At 32.4% G+C, this 25,498-nt stretch overlaps 1 protein-coding gene across 2 annotated transcripts in view; it reads left to right on the forward strand.

The window, feature by feature from the left end:
• Positions 1-25,498, forward strand: part of LOC130649408 (mitochondrial Rho GTPase 1-A-like) — a 32,843-nt gene continuing 7,345 nt past the window's right edge. For both annotated transcript variants that reach the window (XR_008983044.1, XM_057455679.1), the window contains exons 1-15: positions 1-205; positions 8,838-8,896; positions 9,722-9,803; positions 10,032-10,075; positions 11,192-11,245; positions 11,352-11,516; positions 11,701-11,802; positions 11,963-12,004; positions 15,969-16,025; positions 16,205-16,313; positions 16,435-16,555; positions 17,576-17,660; positions 23,937-23,972; positions 24,182-24,291; positions 24,737-24,834. Coding sequence is in view for 1 of the 2 variants with exons in the window: in XM_057455679.1 (XP_057311662.1) it covers positions 160-205; positions 8,838-8,896; positions 9,722-9,803; positions 10,032-10,075; positions 11,192-11,245; positions 11,352-11,516; positions 11,701-11,802; positions 11,963-12,004; positions 15,969-16,025; positions 16,205-16,313; positions 16,435-16,555; positions 17,576-17,660; positions 23,937-23,972; positions 24,182-24,291; positions 24,737-24,834 (1,210 nt within the window). In the remaining variant the exon portion in view is untranslated. The remainder of the gene's footprint in view (positions 206-8,837; positions 8,897-9,721; positions 9,804-10,031; positions 10,076-11,191; positions 11,246-11,351; positions 11,517-11,700; positions 11,803-11,962; positions 12,005-15,968; positions 16,026-16,204; positions 16,314-16,434; positions 16,556-17,575; positions 17,661-23,936; positions 23,973-24,181; positions 24,292-24,736; positions 24,835-25,498) is intronic.

The following is a 25,498-nucleotide window of genomic DNA, read 5'->3' on the forward strand; positions in this document are numbered from 1 at the left end:
AAAATATGAAGCGAAAGCCGAAGAGCAAAGAGCAGAAATTTTCAAGATGGCTACCTCTAAATGACCGTGTATGATGCTTGCAGAAAAGATAGCATGTCTTTGCAAGTTAGAATATCCTAAAACTAGCTAGGTAACTACGCAGTCTAGAATTAGACCAATATGTCTTTCGCAGCAAAAGGTGTTAGAATATTGTTGGTTGGCGACGGTAAGTTTTGAGCTATAGCTAGTCTACACTTGAATTTTTTGTATCTTTTATCTCTAGCTAGCTATTATCAGTTCAGGAGTTAAGTCGAAAAGGGTAACCGCTACCCATCTGGGAAACGGTTTTCCATTTAAGAAACTTCACGGTTTCCCATTTGGGAAACCTTTACCCTAAACAGGCAAGAGGGTGCCGATAATATACAGGCGAGTTCGGGCGACTTTTCGAATAAAATTGGCGTTTGCCCCCCAAAATCGCCCGCACTTTCCCGAAATCGCCCGGAACATTTCCGAAATGCAATCCCTTGTAACAAACCATGCGGACGATATTTGGGAAGAAGGCGCTTGAAGAGAAAGGAGTTAATATAGTTTATATATAAGTTATTTATAAAGTAAACTTTATCAAAAACCATCAAAAACAGTTCTTTTAAGAACTTCACAACCACATAGTAAGTTTATTTTAATTTTTATAGTTTTTTTGAATCACATTACTGTCTGGTTTTTTTTTCTCTTCAGGCCTATGCAGGTTTTTTCGGGCAAATCCTTATATTTTTTTCAAAACGCCGAACTCGCCCGAAAACGCCCGCACTTTTTACGGCGTATGCGGCTTATCGGCACCCTCGTAAACAGGCCAGAAATACGGCAATGGTTTCCCATTTAGGCCACCATCAAAAATATGTTGTGTTCGCGTCCTGCTGAAGACCCCGCAAAAATCAGTCGGTCGGGCATATTTTTTGCCGGGATTTTCAGATCGAATAAAGCAAATTTGTTCCTAGGGACAAGACACTATAGCGCCACTCAACATCGTTTGTAGACCATTTTTTCGCCGCCCTGTAAGCTGTCAGTAGCCGAGTACCCTAAAAGAATTAATTTCTACCGAAATTAATTTTCGCGAGTTTTTGTCAATTTTGCATAAATTAGTTCTGGCGAAAAAAATTTATTTTTGAAAAATATCTCGCAAAATTTTTTCCAGTTCTTTTTCCGACTTACCGACTCGGGTTTTTATTACCAAAAGGGAGTCGGTCGGAGGACGCGAACACAACATATTTTTGATGGCGGCCTTAGGGAAACCACCAAAATAAAAAAGAATCTGCGTCGGAGGACGCGAACACAACATATTTTTGATGGCGGCCTTAGGGAAACCACCAAAATAAAAAGGAATCTGCGCACGAGCTGGTTAAGAAGCGCACTACAAATTTTTAACCAATGGAAAGGGAATATTTTCCTGCAAATTTTCACCGAAGGAAAAAAAATTATCGTAGCCTCTTTCCGCATTTCCATAAAGTGGTTCTTAGAATTGGTAACGGTTTCCCAAAACGGGCACCAAAATTAAAATCAAAAAAATTAGTTTAGGAAACAGTTTCCTATATGGGAAACCATTTCCCTATATGACATGGGAATTTCCATGTAAAACATGGGAAACCGTTTCCCTTTTAGTGTCAATCCCGGACTGTTTATGTAGATGTGCATATTTTACGTGGCTAATATCGCACAAATGTCGAGGAATATACCTGTCTATTATTTCCAGGAGGGACCATAGCTTATGGAGGGTCCTAAAGTATTTAATACTTTTTTTGAGCTACGCAGACACAATCAGGGTCTGTGTGTGATGATGCTGTGCCAGACACAACTCCCTCCAACATCCAATGACCAACGCTGTGCTATCTCCCCCATTTTTCTCACATTGTTGGGTTTTCCTGGAGCTGTTGTAACGCTCACATGCCCATATTATATTGCAGCCAAGGGAAATCTAACCCCTGGTACCAAAGTATAACTGTTCTGACCCAACTAGGAACACTGGTCCAACGAGAGGGTGCCGATAGGCCGCAAACGCCCGCATATATATGGCCGAGTTCGGGCGACTTTTCAAATAACATTGGCGGTTGACCCAGAAACTTCTCGCACTTTCCCGAACTCGTCCGAAACATTTCCGAAATGCAATTCCTTGTAACAAACCATGCGGACGATAGTTGGGAAGAAGGCGCTTGAAGAGAAAGGAGTTAATAAAGTTGATATATAAGTTATTTATAAAGTAAACTTTATCAAAAACAGCTCTTTTAAGAACTTCATTACCACATAGTAAGTTTAACTCTTTAATACTTTAAAGAAAGATATACATGGTCGTTCAGCATATATATTTTTATGGGTTTTTTTTATTTATTTTAATTTTATAGTTTTTTTTAATCACATCCTTGTGGAGTTTGCAGGAAAGGGGTTGGTAGTAACTCAATTTTTTGTCAGACTTGCAAGCATTGGGTACATAAGAAGTGCAGTAGTATTAGTGAAAGGTTAAGGGCTGGCATACAGTTTGTATGCAAGCGTTGCAACGGTGAGATTATAGAGAATGAAGTATTTTCAGCTTTAATGATGTACAACAGTGGCTCGTTAGAGATAGTTAAGAACTTCTGTTACTTAGGTGATATGTTGGGCAGTGAAGGGGGTGTTGGAAGAAGTGTTACTTGCAGAATAGGTTCTGCTTGGAAAAAGTTTACGGAGTTACTTCCTTTATTGACTAGCAGAGTCCTGTCAATTGAGGTAAAAGGTAGGTTGTATGAGGCCTGTGTAAGAAGTGTTATGTTGTACGGTAGTGAGACATGGGCAGTGAAGCAGGAAGATCTTGACCGTTTAGAAAGGTATGATATGAGAATGGTTAGGTGGATGTGTAATGCCAGTCTGAGAGACAGAAAGAGTTCAGATGAGCTAAGAAGCAGGCTAAGTCTCCGTAGAATTAAAGATGTTATCCAGATAAGAAGATTGAATTGGCTGGGGCACTTGGAAAGAATGGAGGAGGATAATTGGGTAAGAAAGTGTAGAGACTTGATAGTTCCTGGGGCAAAGCCCAGAGGCAGACCGAGAAAGACTTGGCAGGAGGTTATAAGGACAGACTTGATAGACAGGAAGTTGAGTTTAGATCTAAGACAGTCTAGATCAGATTAGAAGAGGGTCATTAATATACCCCGTCCAACCCATGCTAGCATGGAAAACGGACGTTAAGCCGAGAATGATAAGAATGATGACATCAGTTTCTGTTTTTTATCTTTTTTTCGGGCTAATACTTGAATTTTTTTAAAACGCTGAACTCGCCTGAAAACACCCGCACTTTTTACGGCGTATATGGCTTATCGGCACCCTTGTGGTCTAACTTTAGACGCGGGACTAGTCCATCAAAAGATAGGTCATTGTGTTCTCAGTTCGGATGACCCATCTAAGGCCTATGGGTCAGTCTGAAGACTCCCAGACTAAAGTTTAAAATTGTAACATAAGCAACACACTTAAATTTAAAAAAAATTGAAGACAGGCCTGGCCCAACTATGGACAAGTCCAGTGCCTATATGAGAGAACTAAAGAGAGCAAAAATGTCTAGAGGAGAGTAAATCATGAATTCTATAAATATAATCTATTAAAAATATGGCTAAATAATAAGCAGTAAAAACACCATGTCATAAATTCTTTTTCTTAAAAATTGAATAAACACGGACATAAATTGACAAATAAATTTGATAAATAGGGATTAGCAGCACAGTTGGTAGAGCGTTTGACTCATGTCCAAGTGGTTGTGGGTTTAATCCACTCATGGGCTGTCGTCGAGTTGGAAAAAAAAATTCAAAAAAGCACGCATATCAATGAGGGGAGAGCAATTGCTCTTGCTCACGCAAAAGCTTGCCCAATTCTGAGAAATGAGAAACTAGCTGAGCCATTAATTGCTCCCTTAATTCCAAAAAAATTTTTTCTGGCTGAGCAATATCAATTCATCTGACATGGAAATCGATGTTTTTTTTCTTATTATGTACAGTAAAAAAGAACCGAAATATAAAAAAAGGCAAGAAAAAATAGATAAAAAAGACCGATAAAAGATGCGTTTATAAACTTATTCTATTTATTCAGATTGCTTGCCTAGTTTAAATTCTTGTAACCTTGGAGGAGCGATTTATTGCTCCGGTGTTATTCTCTTATCGGTAGGCCTATCGGTAGGTAAAAAGGTTTCTGTAGCTCAAATGGGAGCTTTAATGAGAACTCCCTTTGTTTACCACTCTGGAATATAATTTAATGGGTGTATTGCTCGAAACTGGTGAGATTTATCATATAAAAGATAAATTAACACATATTTCTTTAAATTACAGTCATAAGTTTCTTTTTCTTAATTATATAAGGGGTCGTCTACAAATTTCGTATGATATTTTATACAAATATATACGAATTTAATTGCTTTTAATTTGTATAAAAATCGTATACAATTCGTATAGTGTTAAATAGTTATACGATTTTTAAAAAATCTAATACGAATTTTATACGATTTTCATACGAATTGTCATACGAATTATATTCTCTTTTATACGATTTTCATACAAATTTTCATACGAATTATACTCTTTTATTTATACAAATTTTCATACGAATTATATTTCGTTTTTAAACTTTTAAAATGCGATCTAAAATAAACATTTCTATCCCCGCTTTTCGTCTATAAACTTTTAAAAAGCGATTTAAAAAAGCTTTTCTATAGCGGTTTTTCGTTTTTAAACTTTTAAAATGCGATCTAAAAAACATTTGTCCCGCCGTTTTTCTATTTTAAACTTTTAAAGTGCGATCTAAAAAACATTTCTATCGCTGTTTTTCAATTTTAAACTTTTAAAATGCGATCTAAAAAACATTTCTATCACCGTTTTTCGTTTTTAAACTTTTAAAATGTGATTTAAAAAACATTTCTATCGCCGTTTTTCGTTTTAAAACTTTTAAAATGCGGTCTAAAAAAACATTTCTATCACCGTTTTTCGTTTTTAAACTTTTAAAATGCGATCTAAAAAAAACATTTCTATCGCCGTTTTTCGTTTTTCAACTTTTAAAATGCGATCTAAAAAAACATTTCTATCGCCGTTTTTCGTTTTTCAACTTTTAAAATGCAATCTAAAAAAACATTTCTATCGCCGTTTTTCGTTTTTAAACTTTTAAAATGTGATCTAAAAAAAAACATTTCTATCGCCGTTTTTCGTTTTAAAACTTTTAAAAAGCGATATAAAAAAGCTTTTTTATAGCGGTTTTTCGTTTTTAAACTTCTCTCAAAATATGTTATACAGTACTGTGAAAAGGTTTGTTAACATTGTGTTCATGTAAAGAGCGTGGTGCACACGAACCATGATAATATTGTGGTCTTTATGTATATCATGGTCGCCACGCTAATATTATTATCTCAAAGAAGGATCATGTGTCCCACAATTATTTTTGCTAGCTTCACGCTTATCATTTAATAAAATTTAATTCTTTTTAAAAAAGTGTTTCATTAAAGTTAAATTGTTTGTTTCAGGTTTTATCAAGTTTAACAAATCATATTTGTAGTTTTTGTTTGGTGAAGAACCATGATAGAAAAGCTTCGTTAATCGCATTTTAAAAGTTTACGAATGAAGAGAAGCAATAGAAATGCTTTATTAGATCACATTTTAAAAGTTTAAGAAGGAAGAGCGGTGATAGAAATGTTTTTTTAGATTGCATTTTAAAAGTTTAAGAGCGAAGAGTGGTGATAGAAATGCTTCTTTACCATGCATTCTAAAAGTTTAAGAACGAAGAGCGGCGATAAGAAATGTTTTTTTAGGTTGCATTTTAAAAGTTTAAGAAGAAAGAGCGGCGATAGAAATGCTTTTTTAGATGCCGTTTTAATTCACGAACGATTAAAATTTATTATATGTTAGCTCTTTGACAACGAATTAAAAGAACAAGTGTTAATTTATTTTTTTGCCTTCGGTTTTTGATTTAATTGATAAACTAATACGGTCTTTGTTGTTTTACAATAAAAGCTATCTATCGTGGACGCCAAGGTGAAATGTTTAATTTTTGTTCGTGTAGTCCACGAAACATGATCGTGAGGTCCACGATTGTTAAAAAAATATGCATGGTGGGCTATCGTGGTTCATGCATAACATTAAAAAATAGCTAGGTAGCTGGCTGTATATAATATAACATTATGTTACACTAAGTGAATGTTATCTATATTGATATCTAAGTTCTAATTATTAGCTAGTAATTATGTACACAACAATCTAGTTAAAATCATCTCCAATCATGCAACAGGGAAGTCTCTAACTACTTTAAAAAATGCATTCGCCATATGATCTTGTCAGTTGTATTATAAATGAAAATCAAGGATCTGGTTTTGCACCAAGAGTTGCCAAGTAGTTTTGTCTTTGCTTCCCATAGCAAACTTTAAATGCACAACTTAAATGCACAACTTGATTTAATCTCAGCTAGCTATATACAACAATACGTCAGAAAAAGTTTAGATTTTTCACTTTATTGGAGTTAGTTTACATTAAATAAAGGTCTTGATGTATGCAAACACCTTTTAACACCATGTCGCAAGTTGGTCCTAGCCTGTCAATTGACAGGGTAGTATGTCAAAAGATGGACCACCTTGCCAAAGGATGGGCCACCATGTCTAAAATTGGTCTGTCACGTCTTTAGACGAGCCGTGTTTAAAGTTGGGTCAAAATATAACCACTAAGCTACAGCACCCCACCCACTTAAAAAAAGATTGGCATAATTTTATTTTGAGTAGCTTGAAAGTAGCTTGAAATCTGATCAAGTCCACAAGTCAAACTCATGTAATTTATGTGTTTTACTATGCACAAGTTTTGTCTGTGTAAAAATGAAGCTAAAAATATATTAAGAAAATTGTTTTTCTACAGCATATTAAGTTACCCAACAGCAATACACGCAAATTATTTAACTATTATAATGATCTATAACCATTTGTGTCGCAAATATACATATAAAAATTAGATTCATAAATATATATAAAAGCTGGAAATTTAACCTCACTGATTCTATTTTTCCTAACTTCTCCTTTACTATGAAGTGATTCTTCATTCAAACATATTTCAAATTTAATCCAATTTTGATGTCATTACGTTAAGCTAAAGGTTTTCACAACCACTGCATATACTCTGTTTATGACACCAATGACCTAATTTTAAAGTGAGCAACAAATTGTTGTCAAATTTCAAAATTTTACTGCTGTAGATCTTTGCAAAATACATTCCTATTAGTTCCCTATTAAAATATAACAATTTTGCGTACAAACAATGTAACATTTAAAATACTTTATGTCTGTTGCTTTGTGTGGAATCTCTTGTTCAACGTGGCATGTGGATTTGGTATGTAAGTCAGTGCTTCATGAAGTAGGATTTTATGTACGTAAGATTTCCTGTGTGTTACATGAGTTAATAAAGCACAACAATTTCATGCATGCAAATAGTTCACATAATTTTTTTTAACTCTCGCTGTTCATTCGCAAAATAAGGAAAAAAAAAGAAATGTTCTAGACGCAATATCAATGTTGAGGCTGTATGTATGTATGTATGTATGTTTCTTTATTTAACGTTGGTCAAATTTACTAGATAGCTTTCGCTAATAAAAACCAACTAATGTAACAAATAATAATAATAATAATAATAATGAAAAATAACATTCTGGGCAAAGATAAATTAAAGTTTACAATTCATATTTTACACTTTTTTTTTTTTGCATCAATTTTTTTTACATATTTTACAGTTACATAAAATAGAATCCTGGCAGGCTAATTTAACCGTGAACTCTTCAATGGTTGAACTATTTTTAATTTCACGGGGAAGATTATTCCATATCCAACAACTTTGATACAAGATGGAATTTGTACCATAGGTAGTGGTTTTAGCTTTAGGTAAAGTCAAGGAAGGGCCTCTCCGGAGGTTATGCTCACATTGGTATGTGTTAAAACTAAATAGGCACCACATGAATTCAGGGTTCAGATTCTTAATGCTTTTAAACATCTCTATTGCTAAAGTTTTTAAGTGGCGTTGGTGGATGGATTTGTCCTTGTATTTTTCTAAAATGTCAATAAAGTCAGCTTTCACTATATCGTATACAACCTTCAATGTTTTATAATGTACTCGCTCTATTTTACTATATGCAGTTTTACTGCAGAACATCCAAATAAGGGGTGCATAGTTAAATTGACTCTGTATAAAGCTTGAGCTGAGTATTTTTGCTTCGGGTTGCGATAAATAAGGTCGTAGTCTTCGTAATGCATGAAGTTTAAAATTTGCCTTCGAGTACAAGTTGTTTATATGTTGATTGAAGTTTAATTTATTGTCAATTTGAATACCTAGGAGTGTAACGTGGTCAGACTCATTTAAAGTAACTGATTCAAGTGGTAGAGTGATTTTATCTCTTGTTTTTTTACCTAGTATTATAAATTGAAATTTGGTTGGGTTGGCTTTTAGTGAGTTGATTTTAAACCAATGTAGCATATTTTGTGTATCAACAGTTAATGAATTTAGTACAGTAGCCAACTTCAAACTACATGCATACAATGTATTGTCGTCGGCAAAATTACATACCTCTGATTCTACAATAACAAAAAACAGAGGCGTGTTGAGTTGAATGTGATTTCCTGAATCCGCATAGTAATTTGTGTAGATACTGTTGTATGTACGTATTAAGTTGTTCATAGATTAATTTTTCGAATACCTTAGATAGTAATGGTAAAACACTTATAGGTCGGTAATTTTTTTTATCCGTGGTGTCACCTTTCTTATGTGTATTTGATAATTATTGATGGCATGTCAAAATTGTTTTAATAAAATATTTTAAGATTTATCTTTTCCTAGATGGTGTTGGTAAAACATCGCTGATCTTATCTCTTGTCACTGAAGAGTTTCCTGAAGATGTATGTATATCACTCTTTTTTGTAGAATAGTGGAGAGGTGTTACAATGCTTTTATGCTGAAATGATTGCATGATTGTATTTAAAAGGCAGATTTAAATCCAAAGCTGTGTTTAATATGTTTGAAATTACATGAGGATAGCTTACTCAGAAAAATGAAAATCTCCTTTAAAATAAATTTTTATTCTATTACAAAGGAAAAAAAGAAACCTATTTATGCATTGCTTAAAATAATGTTTTTAAACCTAACAATTCTCTAAGTACATTCACTAGAAATAAATTGCAATGAAAATTATTGAGTGTGGAAGCTTCTACATTGATATTATTTTTGTTAAAATTTTTCTGGCAATAGTTTACATTAAATGAGATCCAAGTTTGCTGATCATAAAGATCATTGCTGCAAAAAGCTATGATACTCTCTAACATATTGCCACTAACCGATCACCTGTTATGTGTTAGACTATGTGTTCTACTATTCTCAAAACTCAATCAGGTGTTAATACTTACAAAATATAAAAAGCAAAGTAAGTTAGTTAATGTGATTATATACCATGGAAAAGACCTAATAAAATAATATAGGTATAAAGAGCTTTGTGAAGCTTTTTTATGTGAAATTTTAATATCTCAGTGATTTCGGTTAAGACAACCCAATGTATATACAAAGTTAAAATAATTTTGCAAAATTTAACAGTTTACTCTTGACATTATGTATAATTGTTAAAGTGAAAAATAAATTAGTTTGATGGTTTTATCTAGAAATGTTAGACCTAATGAACAAGATGATCATGTATGCCACAATTAAAAAGTTGATGTTTTTTCAATACATAGGTTCCTCCGAGAGCTGAAGAGATAACAATACCAGCCGATGTGACTCCTGAAAAAGTTCCTACCCACATTGTTGACTTTTCTAGTAAGTGCACAAAGAATCGCTATATTTCACCATACACCATTGTTTACCATTTATTGGTAATGTGCTAGCAATTGAACTGAAATTCGTGACAATAGCTTAAAATGATTTTTTGTTGAGTTAAACCATGGTGCTTTCAGTAACTAACTTTTTATCTGAATTTATCTAATGTATCTTGCATGTGTAATTTTTTGCATCAGGCAAGCAAAATAAAGGTGACATCTTGTTTAGATGCTGATCAAACAGAGGATGAGTTGAGAGCTGAACTTGAACTGGTATGTTCTTTAAGGTTTTGAAACAGTTAAAATTCGCTATTAAAAAGGTGCAACAACAAAACATGACAATGTTGACCACTTATTTTAATTGCTCAATTAGTAATTAAACAGACCAATATAGTTTATGTTGTGGTTACAATTAATACTAGTTTGAAATCCTATTAAATGACTTTGATTACTTACTGAATGAACTTTTAAGACACAAAAATTAAGATATTACATACTGGCATGTAACACCTATAGGTTCAGGCCTACAAATATACACAGCGATAAAAGATTTGGGAATTTTTTTTAAAAGCTATGAAATTAATTGATACTACTCAATAAGCTTGTGGAAAAATCCTCTAAGTCAGTTTTGTCTTCTAATTTTGACCTGTTGGCACACAAATTTTTTTTTAGGAATTTTTTTCGCTAGTTGCCACTGTTATTTCAAACGGTTGTAGAGATTTGGGGTTTAACAGTTGATAACATCTTGATCTAGAATGGGCAGATTACCCTGCTTTAGGAAATTGGTGTCATTTTGGTCATAGACACGCAGGGTATGACATCAGTAATTTTCACCCATTTGAAAGTTATTTCGTTTCAAATATACACGTGCACTGCAATGACTTAAAGTCACTGACGTCAATCTTTGTCATGACATCAAAGCTATGTGAAGAAAAGTTTTAGGGTTAATGACTTTTTACTCTTCCAAAATATCCAACCTATTTTTTTCTCCATTCCAAAATATCCAACCCATTTTTTCCCCCATTATTCTAAAGGTCTACTGGCTAACTGGCAAACAGGAGCTAGAACAAAATGTTTTTCTTTACAAGTTAGCAGGTGCAATTTCCTTTCATTAGGCTGTAATGTTTGATCAACACATGGGACGAAAGCAGTTTCTGCATTTCCTCATACGTAAATGGTACCGCAAAAAAAAAGAGAAGAGAAAAAATATTTTAGCAAACTTAGAAAGTCTATCAAACAAGACACTTTAACACTATTTATACAAATTTTTTGTAACACAATAAAGGGTAGGCAAAAACTAGGGATTGCCCATGCATCTTTGATTTAGAATATAGTTGTGTTTTTTTCAGTAACAAGACGTGTATCTGTTAATATATTACTTTTTTCTAGGCGGATGTTGTTTGTGTTGTCTATGCTTGCAACGATGAGGAATCTGTGGCACGAGTGAGTGGTTTTTATAAAACCTTATACAATTACAGTTAGTTAGTCTGAGGCTGTTACAACAAGCCGTCTTACGCTATTATTATTTTTCTTTAAAATTTATGTGTAGATTACATCATACTGGCTACCTGTTGTGTTTGAAGTATGCAGTGATCACAGAAAACCTGTGGTATTAGTTGGAAACAAATCAGATCTTGTTGAAACTGAAGGTGCAATCATGAACGAACTTCTAGGTATCATGGATGAATATCCTGAAGTAGAAACTTGTATTGAGGTATCAAAATTTTATAAGTTATAACGCAATAAACAAGATTAAATGTAAAATCTTCCTAAACACTATGCTACTTTCAAATCATTACAGTGTGTAAATTAGATAATATAGTGTGTAAATTTAGCCTTTTTTTAATTCACTGGTTGTTATTTTAACTGCTGATGTATACATGAATTTTGACTTTTAGTGTTCAGCATATGATTTAAAAAACATATCGGAATTGTTTTACTATGCACAGAAGGCAGTGTTGCATCCCACTGCACCATTATATTCTCATGACGAGCAACAGGTATTTGTCTTCGTTACAGAACTGTTTTTAATGCAACTACCAGTTTTAAAATTATTTTTGTTGCCTGCAACCACATAATTCTAATTTTAAAAATTATATTAATAGATCTTTTGGATAGTATGAAATAGATTTGTTATATAAACTGTTTGGTTTGTTGTAGCTTACAGAAAAGTGCCAAGAAGGATTGATCAGAATTTTTAAGGTATTTTTGTAAATAAATTACTTGTTTATTTTTATTTTAGAGACATATACTCAAACATTTTTTTTTTAAAAAAATTAATACATTTCAAGTGAGGACATACATATATAAAATAATAAAATTCTTCTAAATTCTGGGTGTAAGTTTGATCTAATATATACTTCTGCTGAAAAAGCAAGTGGTGCATTGTCAAAGAATTTCCAGCTGTTGTTCCATTGCATTTAATAACCATGATTTTCGAATGATTTTATTTTTAAGCAAGACACTTTGAAAATTTTGATGATCAAAAGTTAGGAATCCAAAATTTCTAAAAGATGGCAAGCCATTTCGTAAGATTTAAGGCTGGCAGTAGATCGCACACCTCAAAAATTCTGTGCGTGCGAAGCGTGTGCGATAAAAAATTTTTGTTACAAAAACATTTTCTTTACCCCTGTATACCGCACAGGGGCTGCTGTTTTGGCATAAGGAACAAACAAAGTGCAAGTTCCAACAATGTACGGCAAGGAATTTCAACCCATATACGAAAAAGTTGTAAGCAGACTCGTTAATTTAACTTTGTTATTACTTGTGGGGCAAACAGATATTTATATTAAATTAAATTACAGAAAGTCGAATGGCCGCTAATAATAATATTTAATAAACCTTATGTTCGATGAATCATAAAAATTTTTACCTAAAAGAATGCTTCGTTATTAAAGAAGGTTTTTTTTCTTATTAGTTAATATTATCTTTTAGTTATTTAAGCTTAAATAACGGTGTATTTCTTTTAAATTCTCCAAAATGTGACCTTACAAAGATTAAAATATTGTTGCATTTTTTTATAAAATCATTAAAAGGAAACTCGCAAAGCCTTAATATAGCCTTGTGCGTAATACAGACTTGTTCTGCTGTCTTTCATTACTATTTCAGAAACATTTGGGAAGAGACAAGGGAAAAAAGACATCATAAAGTAAAGTTGCATGTCGTGTCAAAATATTTACAGAAAGATCAATCTTCAAAACTAAAACAAATGAATCACTTTAATTATCGCAGTTTAAAAAAAATTTATAGCGCTGATATAATCTCCACATTAACCCAAACTAAACAAATAAAATAAAATATTGACAATCCCACCATTAACTCAATGTTTTTATTGGTTCGCAAAATTTGAAAGGAAAAAGAAACAAATTTTTCAAAAGATAGCGGCCACACACTAGGTCGTTAGTGACCTATATCTGTTCTGCATAATACCCCTTGGTAGGCAAAAAGAAAGAAAGAAAGCAAATGGTAGCAATTAAATTCACATTATCAACATTTGGTAAAGAATGCTCACGTGCGATAGTTCAGTAAAAGAATGATCGTTTATTTTTAAGGTTTATTTAATAAACTTTCTTTCTTATAAATACAATAATTTTTAATTACAGCAACGTTTTGCACGTTTGATGAATCACACTCCTAAACAAATCTGTGCGTGTGTGGGGGCGTTCGCATGCGATCGCACACCTCTCACGAAATGGCCTGAGATGAAGTTTTTCTTTATTTCATGTAGACAAAAAAATATTCTTTACTAGTCGATAAAACCCATGGAAAAATCCCCTGAGGCAGGATAAAAATGAAAAAGAAGCATCATTTGAATTTTGGTGACGTCAGTAACCTACCACACACACACACAAAAATAGAATCTTGTTTTCACGTTGCCTCTATTGTGTAGAGCTTAAACTGCTGATCAAGAAAATGTATATGACGATGTGCTTTTGATGATGATATAAGGCTTGAAAAATTGTGCTGACGTCAACAAAGTCTTCTGACAGTACCAAATTTTTTTTAGAAATTAGTATACCTGTTGGCTTTATCTTAAAGATCTTGAAACGCTGATCAAAAAAATGTATAAGATCGCGTACTTTTGAAAAACGATTACGGAAATATTGAGGTTCAAAGGTTTTTTGATGACATCACAACCCGGTCATTCCGAAACAGATTCAGGGACTCAGGTTTGGGAAACTTACCCAAATTGGTCCCAGGTGGTCCCTAGTTACCCACGCGGTAAAATCATTGACGTCACCACCTCGTTTCCAAGTTATTTGGCCTCAAAGTTTTAAATGCATTGTAATAGCTCCATTAATTTAATATAAGATAATGACGTTAAATCAATGTTATTGACATCTCACCGTAACGTCAGATGGATTAACAAATCGGACATAAGTTTTTCGGCGACATCAAAGGAAAATGAACACATCCACTTTGCCTGTTACAGACACACAGACACACTCTCCATATTTTTATATAAGTCTAGTCGATAAGGCCCGTGGAAAGATCCACTTAGGCAGAAGAATAATATAAAAAAAAGTTTGTTTTAGGTTTTTTGCTGACATCAGCCAGTGCATGAACCAAAAAAAATTCGCGAAATTTGTTTATCCGTTTCCTGTAATTTGAGAGCTTGAAACGCTGATGATAAAAATGTATAGTATCATGTGCTATTGACCAACGGTTAAGAAGATATAAAGGTTTAAAAATTATGCTGACGTCAGTAATGGTCCGTAAAAACCTAAAATATTTTTTTAGAAATTTATATACCTGTTGCCTTCATTGTATAGATCTTGAAACGCTGATCAAGAAAATGTATAGGATCATGTACTTTTGACAAACGGTTGCAGAGATATTAGGCTATGAAGATTTTTACATGATGTCATCAACCCGTTAATTCCGAAACGGATTCGGGGACCCAGGTTTGGGAAACTTGCCCAAATTGGTCCCAGGTGGTTCCTAGTTACCCACGCGGTAAAAATTCATTGACATCACCAACTCGTTTCCAAGTTATTTGGCCTCAAAGTTTTAGGTGCACTGTAATGGCTTCATTAATTTTATAAAAGATATTGACGTTAAAGTAGTGATATTGACGTCGCGCCGTAACGTCAGAAAATTTAACATATTAGACATCGCTTTTTCGGCAACATCAAAGGAAAATGAACACATCCATTTTGCCTGTCACAGACAGACGGACACACTTAGCGTATTATTATATAGATGACCACACAAAATATCATTAAGAATCGATTTAAGAAGCGCATGCAAATCATCATCATCATCATTCTCGGCTTAACGTCCGTTTTCCATGCTAGCATGGGTTGGACGGGGTATATTAATGACCCTCTTCCAATCTGATCTAGACTGTGTTAGATCTAAACTCAACTTCCTCTGTATAAAGTCTGTCCTTATAACCTCCTGCCAAGTCTTTCTCGGTCTGCCTCTGGGCTTTAACCCAGGAACTATCAAGACTCTACACTTTCTTACCCAATTATCCTCCTCCATTCTTTCCAAGTGCCCCAGCCAATTCAATCTTCTTATCTGGATAACATCTTTAATTCTACGGAGACTTAGCCTGCTTCTTAGCTCATCTGAACTCTTTCTGTCTCTCAGACTGGCATTACACATCCACCTAACCATTCTCATATCATTCCTTTCTAAACGGTCAAGATATTTCTGCTTCACTGCCCATGTCTTACTACCGTACAACATAACACTTCTTACACAGGCCTCATACAACTTACCTTTTTAATAGTAATTTTCCCAAACACTATTTTATCAGCATTGTAAGCTTCTTTAAATCAAAACATCAAGCATATTAACAACTTTTGCAGTTTTAGTATATATATGCATAGTTTAATTTTTTTATGATGCAAAAAATTGTTTATATAAAGCATTTAAAAAAACTTTTTACCTAATCTTAAACACCACTCGGATAAAAAACGAAATGATAAGTCTTTTTTACAAGGCTTGAAAAAATATGTTCCAAGTTTAGCACCTAAACACTACAACACGGCTTTATTTTGAAGGTGTGCTTGAACCATTTGATCAGCATGAATTTACATGAAACAGGAGAAACCCATATTGCGAAACATTACATTATTTTTTAATTGCTTTGTTTTACTATCCTTTTGTTTGTGTTTTTTTTTTGTTGTTTTTTGATTTTTAAAATATTTGTTTGTAGATATGTGATTTGGACAATGATGGTGTTCTAAATGATCTTGAGTTAAATGAGTTTCAGGTAGGCTCTTTCTTTTTTAACTTAAAGCTTTATGGCTTAAAATGCATGTTGCTTGAAAAATTAGATTCATTATAATAAACAATTTAACATGATTTTCTTATAATTCCATATATCAAATTTTGAATTATATTTTTGGTTGGCAGCATTGCAACTTTGATTGTTTTTCTTCTTTTTAACAGAAACGATGTTTTAGAAATTCTCTTCCAACACATGGGTTACAAGAAGTTAAAAATATCGTTCAGCGGAACATGGATGAAGGTGTTACTGATGTTGGAGTAACTCTCCCAGGTTGGTTATATGCAGTTTTGAAATTTGCGTACTCCATGAATATTTTACCCCGTTTTTTGAAACCTAAGAAGTGATGCAGCGGGACACATCATAAAATAAAAAGGCATTCTTCATATTTCAGGTTTTTTGTTTCTCCACACATTATTTATACAAAAGGGTAGACAAGAAACCACATGGACTGCACTTAGGCGATTTGGGTATGGAGATAATTTAGAAATAAAAGAAGACTATCTTGTACCAACGTAAGTATAGATTATAGGATCAGTTCTGTTAATTCTAAAATTGGACAACAGTCACTGGTTGCAACTTTATTGGAAACAAATGTAGTACAACAAAAGCGACACAAGAGAAGTTGTACAATAATGTTGTAGATAAAACAGTTACATAATAACCATTGCAGAATATAATGGATTCTTAATGAAAACCAAGTAATAAAGGCTTAGTGTCTATATATTAGAACTAGAAGAAATACACTGATGAAATAGATGCATTAAAAATTGTGTTCCACGCTGAGAACACACTGAAAATGTCCCAATATTGCATTGAGACATGTTTCCCTCAAAATTTATACTTCAATTTCTTTACGAAAATTGGTCAGTACATAGAAAAGCATGCTGATAGTAAGAGCGGAAGTTTTGATTATTTGTCAGCTGAATAAAATAATTGATCTATAATGTTGAAAGTACTCCGTTTTCAACAAAATTAAAAATAAAAAGCTCACTAAATTTATTGGTGACATCAAAGTTTAAATCTAACTATTTTAGGTCAAAACTAGTGAAATCTGTTCTGTTGATAAAATTGACACACTAAACTAAAATACTAGTTTCACTGTTAACGAAAACTTTTGCAGTTTTTTTTATTACTTACCACTGAAAATCTTTAAAATATATGCTAAATTAATGTGTTACCTGCTCAAGTTTATTTTCTTAAGTTTATTTTAAAATGTGAGTGCCTGCTGCAGGTCAGAATGATAAACCTGCTGAATTCTATTTCCTAAATGTTTTTAAGGCATACATGAACAACCAAAACCCTTAATTTTAAACATAATCTGTGTTACGATAAGAGAAAAGTCAGTACAAATGGAATTTTCGTGGTTATAACTTTTAAAAAATGTCATCAGCAATAAGTTTATTTTCACAAAATGTTTGCATTTCACAATTGGTTGAACCTTTAGTTTTTTTTCATGAAGGCATCATAACTGCTTTTTGTTATTGTGGTTACATGACTAGTATGTAGCTTTGTTGATATGTCTGTCTATCTAGATTACATATTGCTCCAGACAGCTCTGTAGAGTTATCATCAACTGGATTAGATTTTGTTATGGAATTATTTTACAAGTATGATCAGGTAAGCTGTGAAACTTTTGTTTTTGTTTTTCTTCTTAAAAAAATATTAAATTCAAAATGTTGTTATTGCATGTGATTATTAAAACTTATTTAAAATTGTTTATCACTTTTTGTTGTTTAAAGGCTGTTGCTCTAGTGTTTAGTTTTTTTCTAAAGATAAAAAGTCAGTAAATAATATATTAAAATTACTTATTAATGGAAGATCTGGAGTCTTTGAAATTTAATTTTTGTTTGGGTGAAAAAGTGTAGTTGTTTTGTTAGCTTGTAGTAAAAAATATAAAATTGTGATGCGAAATAAAATAAGTACACAAATTTTATTTTGCATATTTACTTGTACATACCTTCCCCTTTATACACACTTTCCTCTGAATTTTTTTTATAAATAAAACCACAGTACTTGCCAAAATGTTTTTTAAATTTTGTATAAAGCCAGAGTTTTAAATATGTGCCTGTAATGGTAGATATTATTATTGTAATTTTATGTTTCATTTTAGTTATACGTAGGTTCAATATTTTATAATTTAATATTTAATATTCAAGTTATATGTACCTTTTTTTATAGAGATTTGCAGAATTTGTTAGCTTTTTACTAATAGAGTTTAGAAAAAAAAATAATAACCAGTAATATGATCTAGTTATATAAGGTTAAGACTATAAATGTGACATGGGTCTTGTCTATGTAAACAGACTAATATAAGTAAGGAAGATAACAAAGAAAGTTCTTGTAACCAAATAATTTTTTTGTCCTTGGAAGTTACTAAGTTTATTACTACTTTCTTGTCTCAATTAACAATAGTTCACACATCTGGAAGTGTATTAAAAATAGTATTTGTAACTTTTGATTGTTTGTATTGATCTGTTGGACAATGTCTACTGTGCCACTTCTGACCTTCTCTTGAACACTAGTCACATAAAGTCATATACCATTCTTCACCAACATGTTTTGTAGAGTTGACATTGACAACAAGATTTGTGTATTTAGTAAAACCAATGATATACTTTTTATTATAAATTCTTGTACCATGTATCTGTGGTAAAAGTGACCTGCTGATGTGGAGTCCATATTGGCCATTTGCCCTATTAAAATCAAGCTTAATTTTAACTTTTTTTCATAGTTTTACTTTTAATTAGCTCTTATTTTAACTAATGTTAAGAAAGAGAGGTGGATGTAGCTAGCGAAACAGTGCACTTCTGTCTGGTTTAGAACCAGTGAAAAGCAACGATGAATCTTTGGTAGTATTGAATACAGATTGTTAATGTTCGCTATTATGAGGGCTATTTCTCATATAAATACATTCATGATTATCATTTCATTACTCAAAGGATTTTGGTGAGACCCAGTTTTGTGTTTATCTAAAACCTCCATTATGTGGAATTTATTTACAACTAACCCTATTATGTGTTATTGTTTTTGCGTGTCCCTGATGTTTAGGTTTTCAAAGATATGAATGCCACCCTCTAATCAGGGTAATAAAATATGTTAGTGTATCTGATTCAAATATAAAACATCAGGAAAAAGAAATTAACAGTCTGATTTTCACTTCAAGAAAATTTCTGCGTACACAGATAAAATTTTGTCCTAAAAATCTGGAAACAGGAACCAAAACAGGAATATTTTATTAAATATTTTTTTAGCTGTACACAGACACAAAAGTTAGGTTTTTCTTTACTCATTAGGGTTACTTAGACACCTTTATATAATCCAATATTTTTGGATTGTCTGTGCTGTTTAGTATTGACGTGTTAAATTTTCTAATTGTATTAAAACATTCTACATCAGGAAATATTACAAAAATTAAAATACTTGCATGCACATAGTACAATGGAAATTGTTTTTTCTTTTAATTACATATAATCGACTATTCTCAACAGTAGTTATCTGCAACCTCCCGTTGATACTTACTTTAACTGCTTCATGTTTATCTTTGTAATTAGTTCAATATTCAATCATTTGTATGCGTTATTGTTCATGCACCTTGATACACATTATATATTTTATTAGGCAAAGCCCATACTTGCTTCATTTCCTAATGTTTTTTTTAAAGTTGTAGTTCGACTTAAAGCATTTTTGGTATTTCCAATATAGAAAGAAATTCTCCTATGCAGTATGTACTTGTATACAAAGTCTGAGAATGAATGATAATACTAGCACTGATTTAATAACTTTAATGAGCTTATTTCTATTGTTAATTAGAATTAATTGGCTGTTGTATAAACAACATAATGTTGTAAGGACCCATGCTTTAGAGTCAATTAGTATCCAGTTTTGCAAGACAGCAACACGTTTTCTTTGGAGTAAAACTTGAAAAATGCAGTTCAATACACCTTTTTATTTTCTTGTGACGGTTCTTGTTCATTTCAAATGTGATGGAGTGATTTTCAATAAAACTTTTACAAGGGAGAATTTGACTTCGTGGAATTTAAGTGGTTTTTGCATAAAACGTCTACAGTTTTTCAATGGATATTGGCAAGGTGGATCATACAATGACAATGTGCAATGTTCTTTGATATCAAACGAACTGACTTTTTCATCTTCCAGTGAAGTATCAGTGACAATAACTCTCCTGAAGAGAATGTCATGCAATGTATCATCACTCGTTTTCAAAAGTAAATTGGTTCTCATTGATAGCGTTCATTATAAAGCTTACAAATCATCCTTTATATCATACAAAGATCATCTCGATAAAATTGAACTTTATTTTGACTTTTCCGTCCAACCCTATACTTTGGACAGATTTAGTCTTCATTTACCCCATGAAGTAATATGCGGAGCTTTGTCTGAAGTTATGATAAAAGGTAACAAAAAGACGCCTTATAAGGAAGTTGTTTATTTTGGTTATTGCAGTCCAACAGCCAGAAAGAATCTCTACAATAATGAAACTGTGTATGTTGTTCATTCCAATGATGCACAGTTTCCACGTTATTATGGCTCATGTGCTTGCAGTAAAAGAATATCAAGTGCTGAATGTTTTCCATGTAAATCTATTGGAAAGAGACGAAAAGGGCAACTTCAGTGTCTAAATTGTCGACATTACAAAAAAATTTCAGGGGCTCGATCTGTCAATTGTTTCCAAGCTGTTAAAAGCTCAATCAGATTGCGAAGTGTAGAGCATGATACGATTTTTTTTGATTGGATTCTTGATTCACTTTTGTTTGTCAGCAGAGTGTCACTGACAGTCAGCGACATCAACAATAAGAAATTGAAGCATACTTTTACAACCGATGGTACTGAATCTAATGTTTTTATCAATAACCTTGACCCTGGTGTGGCGTACCACTTAAAGTTTGACACCTTAATAAACGATGCCGTAATCTCTTCAAAAACTATAAATATAAAAACACCTGAGAGACACCAATTTCTTACTAGTGATCAGATCACTGCTGTGTGCTGTACAGTGATAACTTTGATATTTTTGTTGCTGTTTGCATCATGCATGGTTGAAAAAAGAAGCAAGGATGAAACATCAACAGCAACTTATGATGAAAAGAAGTTGTAATGAAAGTGACCAACAAGAAATTTATGCTTAAGAAAAAACAAGCTTTTTTGTCCTGTGCATGAACCAGTAAAAAACTTTTGAGAAGATTTTCTTTATTGTAATGTATAATAAATGTTTTAATAAAAACATATTTGTTTTTTATGTTTTACAGCCTAGTTGTGACATAATGCTTAAGCATACGTGCTCATAATACTCACATTATTAGCTGACATCGTCAGACAGGATTAAATTGACAGAAAAAATTTTTAATTGGATAATATTCTTGTAACCTTTAGTGGAACAAATTTGTAGTTTTTGTGTATTTAAAAAAGATCATTGCACTTGGCATGAAAAAGCAATAAAAAACTGATTTTTTAGACCATCACAGATTATTTAAATATAATTAAGTACAAGCATAGCATACTCTTGCTATTTAGTGCTCTGATTTTTCTTCATGAGGACATTCATTGATAAAAAACATCAGATCTATAACCCCTCATAGAGACAATGGAAGATTTTTAGCCTTTTTACAAATTTGTGAAAAAGCATCAACTTGCGAATTTTACAGATGCATAGGTTGCGTAAGCAATGTTTATATTGTACTAATTGCGCAAAGGCCCCGATTTTAAAGAAGATTTTGTCATTTTTACTAAAGTTTTTTTTTGCCATGAACTTGTGCTACTGCTATTTATATTTCTGGATAATGTGTTTTTTATCTTGTTATGATTTCAATATTAACCAGTTCAAAATATTGTGACTAATATAATGTGTCTTTTTGGTTTTAATTAGTTTTAAAAAAATGCTTTCAGTTAATTAAAAAATAATCTGGTAGGGCAAGCAATGCCACAAATAAGTACAAATTTTTGCTAACGTGTTCTGGTTTGGTCAATAAAGGTTGTGCTGCAATCTTATTCAGAATTAATTAGAATACTTAGGACGTTTTTTCCGAACAACATAAAAACATCATTTTGGTGCATGACACATTATTGTTCATGCTTCCTAATACACATATATGTTTTATCTCCAATTAAGCAAAGCAAAGCAAATATTATTGTCATGTACAAAATCTTTTTAATTTTTTTTTTATTTATTTAAAGTTTGTTTGCATGTATAGACTAATTTATACCAACTATTTAAAAGATAAAACTAATTTGATAATAAAAACATGGGGAATACATAATTACTGAGAAATAGAACACTGACAAATAGAACACTTCTTTTGTACCAATGCTTTAAATTAATTTAAAGAGGACATATTTGTATGGATATTGACAAGTAGTTTCATGCCTGTCCTGCACTAACGGTTTGTAAAGGACTTAAGAGCTAGCTGATAAAAATTAGATACTTTATCAAACTTAGACCACATTGATGTGGTTTCAAAATTTTTTACACTTCTATAACTAGATATAGATAGCTTTTTCTGGTGATGTGAGTCCTGATTTTATCAAGTCAAATAGTCTGAGTAAGTAAGAGAGAAGTCACTGTCTCTTACTGATAATGCCTGATGGTCAGTACTAGGAGTTGCTGAGACCTTTTATCACAAAAGAGTGCAATAGTTAAATTGTGACAAAAAATAAATGCTTAATTCGTAGTCACTTTGGAATCTTTTTGACAACTCCCCTCTGTTTTGTTAAAACGTGACACAATGCTGTTGTGTCACTAATACTTGTACTGACAAGACTTTGCTATTTCTAATGCTAAGAGTGAGTCGTCGAGATACGGCAGCCAAAATATAAACAGAGAGAAACAACTTTTTAACAAGCTTAGAGAGAAAAATGTCAAATATTTTTGAATCTGAAGAGATGTGAATAAGAGCAATTTGACTTTTTGCTTTCCGTGGAAAAAAAATTGAAGTACACAGCCTGAAGTCAAGATTGTATTTTTCAGCTCAGATATTTTTTTCTGCTTCTTGGAAATTTTTGTATTTTAAAAGACACAATTTGGACCCAAACCTGACATGCATTTTATTAAAATGTTATCTGATTATTTCAATCCCCTTCTTTTTATGTTTTTAGCACACGTATATTTGTCCAAATCAATGTTCCGTCGAAAACAGCTAAATCGGGAACTTATATACCAATTTTTAAGTGATTATTTTAAATTTTACCAAAGTTTTTGGAAATCACCAACATGGAAACGATGGTTATTTTTTTGTATGCTTGCTGTTTAAAAGACAGACAACATATTACATTGCTAACAGGAAAACACAAAATAAATTGATTATAATTTTTATAGATCGGTTTTAATATTTTTACTATATTAAGCAATGTCCAAAATGTTACATTCCACAACCTGATATAAATAGTGGTGATATCAGAGTATTAGTTCTCAATGATAATAGATGTTGTCTCTATGATATTAGATCCTGCCAAGTATTTTAAGCTGTAGGTATATACAATCCCCTTCCTATAAAAAATTATTATTAATTATAATTAATAATATTTAACCTTGAACCCAAAACTATTTTAAAATTTAGTCTAGCTCTAGGTAGCTATCTTCCTACTTTCACCTTAAACTATAATACAATGACAGTGGCTAGATATCCCAAGCAAGTTGTTTATGATTGCATTTTATGTATACAAATTTTACTTTTTGCTTTTTCCATAGCTTTTACCATAGTTTTTTCTGCCTTGTGTTTTAATACACATGAGAACCACGAGCTAGGCAACATTTCATACCAACAAAATACCGGCTTGTGTTTTAATATAGACAGGGCTAAGTTTTAACTTAATTAATTTTGACTTTAGTACCAGCCAGTTTGCTTTGACTGAAGAATAATCATTGAAATTTTTTTTTATTAGGATGAAGATGATGCATTATCTCCAGAAGAATTACAGGTACTGCATATCGCATAAGGTTTTATTTTGCATTATTACCGTATATAAATATAATTAAACAGAAATATTATAGTGTGAAACCAATTAAGGTTCCTACAAAATACAAAAAGGAAATAAAAGTTTTACTTCTGTTTCGACCAAAATTTACGCCTGAGTAAGGCTCTCAATTTTACAGTTAACGTGACCTATGATATTTGTTTGCTGCATAGAATCTGGTAAGCTTGTGTCCACAAAATCCCTGGTCTCAAGTAGACTTTACTGCTACTTGTTGCAATGATCAAGGTTGGATAACAGCTGAAGGTTTTGTTGCTCAGTGGATGTAAGTAAAGTATTATTCTTGCTAAATGTATTTTATTTTTTTTCTAACTCAAATTTATTTTATACTCAGCCTTTTTAATTCACGTCGACTCTGTGGTTTTTAATAAGTTGGATGTGAATTAATCTGTTGTTTATGTATTGGAAAGCACTCTCTCTAAACAAATATATTTTGCCAACATCGTATGCCCGACGTGATACAGGAAAATGGGACCTCCATAAAATAAAATAAATTAGAAAGGCTGCGTAATTAAAAATATGTTTAAAAGTAATTTATGGTCTGCATAGTTTGTTCACAAAAGGAGCAATAACCTGGTAACTGCGATTAATCAAAAAGTAAGCCTCCTAGTGTTAAACTAACTTCACAGCTAGACATGTTATATGAGCTATTAAAGTTATTGTAATCATAATAATTTCATCTCTGTCACATATACTTTGCATATTTATAGTTTGTGGTCATACATGGATTACACGTGGACATTAACACAGCTTGCATATTTTGGATTTATTCATGATGATTTAGAGAATCAGCTGACTGGACTTAGAGGTAAAATTATTTTTTTGAATTTTAAATCCTCATAAGGAACTGATGTAGTGTAAGATATAATTTTTTTCTTATGTGAACAACTGTAATTTACTTGTGCAAATCACTGTTGTTAAAGGCGTGTAATCACCCTGTAAGCAACTTTTTTAGAGGTACCCATTTTATGTGTAAGTCATATTGAAGAAGAACTACTTTGTTCATCACTAACATACTGCCAAGCAGTGAGCGGGATTCGATCCGCAGTCCCCAGAACTGGGAGCCGCAGACAAACCCACTACACTACGTGCGGCAATATGTTAGTGATGAACTCAGATAGTTTATCCGGATGGTGTGTATACATATAGATGAATATTTATCATAGCACATCCGTATTTCATTCTCAACAGAGAATGGTTCACCCCGATCAGTTTCATTCTGTTGAGAATGAAATACAGATGTGCTGTGATAAATATTCACCTATATGTATACACACCATCCGGATAAACTATCTGAGTTCATCACTAACATATTGCCGCACGTAGTGTAGTGGGTTTGTCTGCGGCTCCCAGTTCTGGGGACCGCGGATCGAATCCCACTCACTGCTTGGCAGTATGTTAGTGATGAATAAAGTAGTTCTTCTTCAATATAAAAAATGTACATGATAATTTTTTTCGATAACGGTGATTAC

Source organism: Hydractinia symbiolongicarpus, chromosome 7, assembly GCF_029227915.1.
Source record: "Hydractinia symbiolongicarpus strain clone_291-10 chromosome 7, HSymV2.1, whole genome shotgun sequence".
In the NCBI taxonomy this organism is placed as follows: Eukaryota; Metazoa; Cnidaria; class Hydrozoa; order Anthoathecata; family Hydractiniidae; genus Hydractinia; species Hydractinia symbiolongicarpus.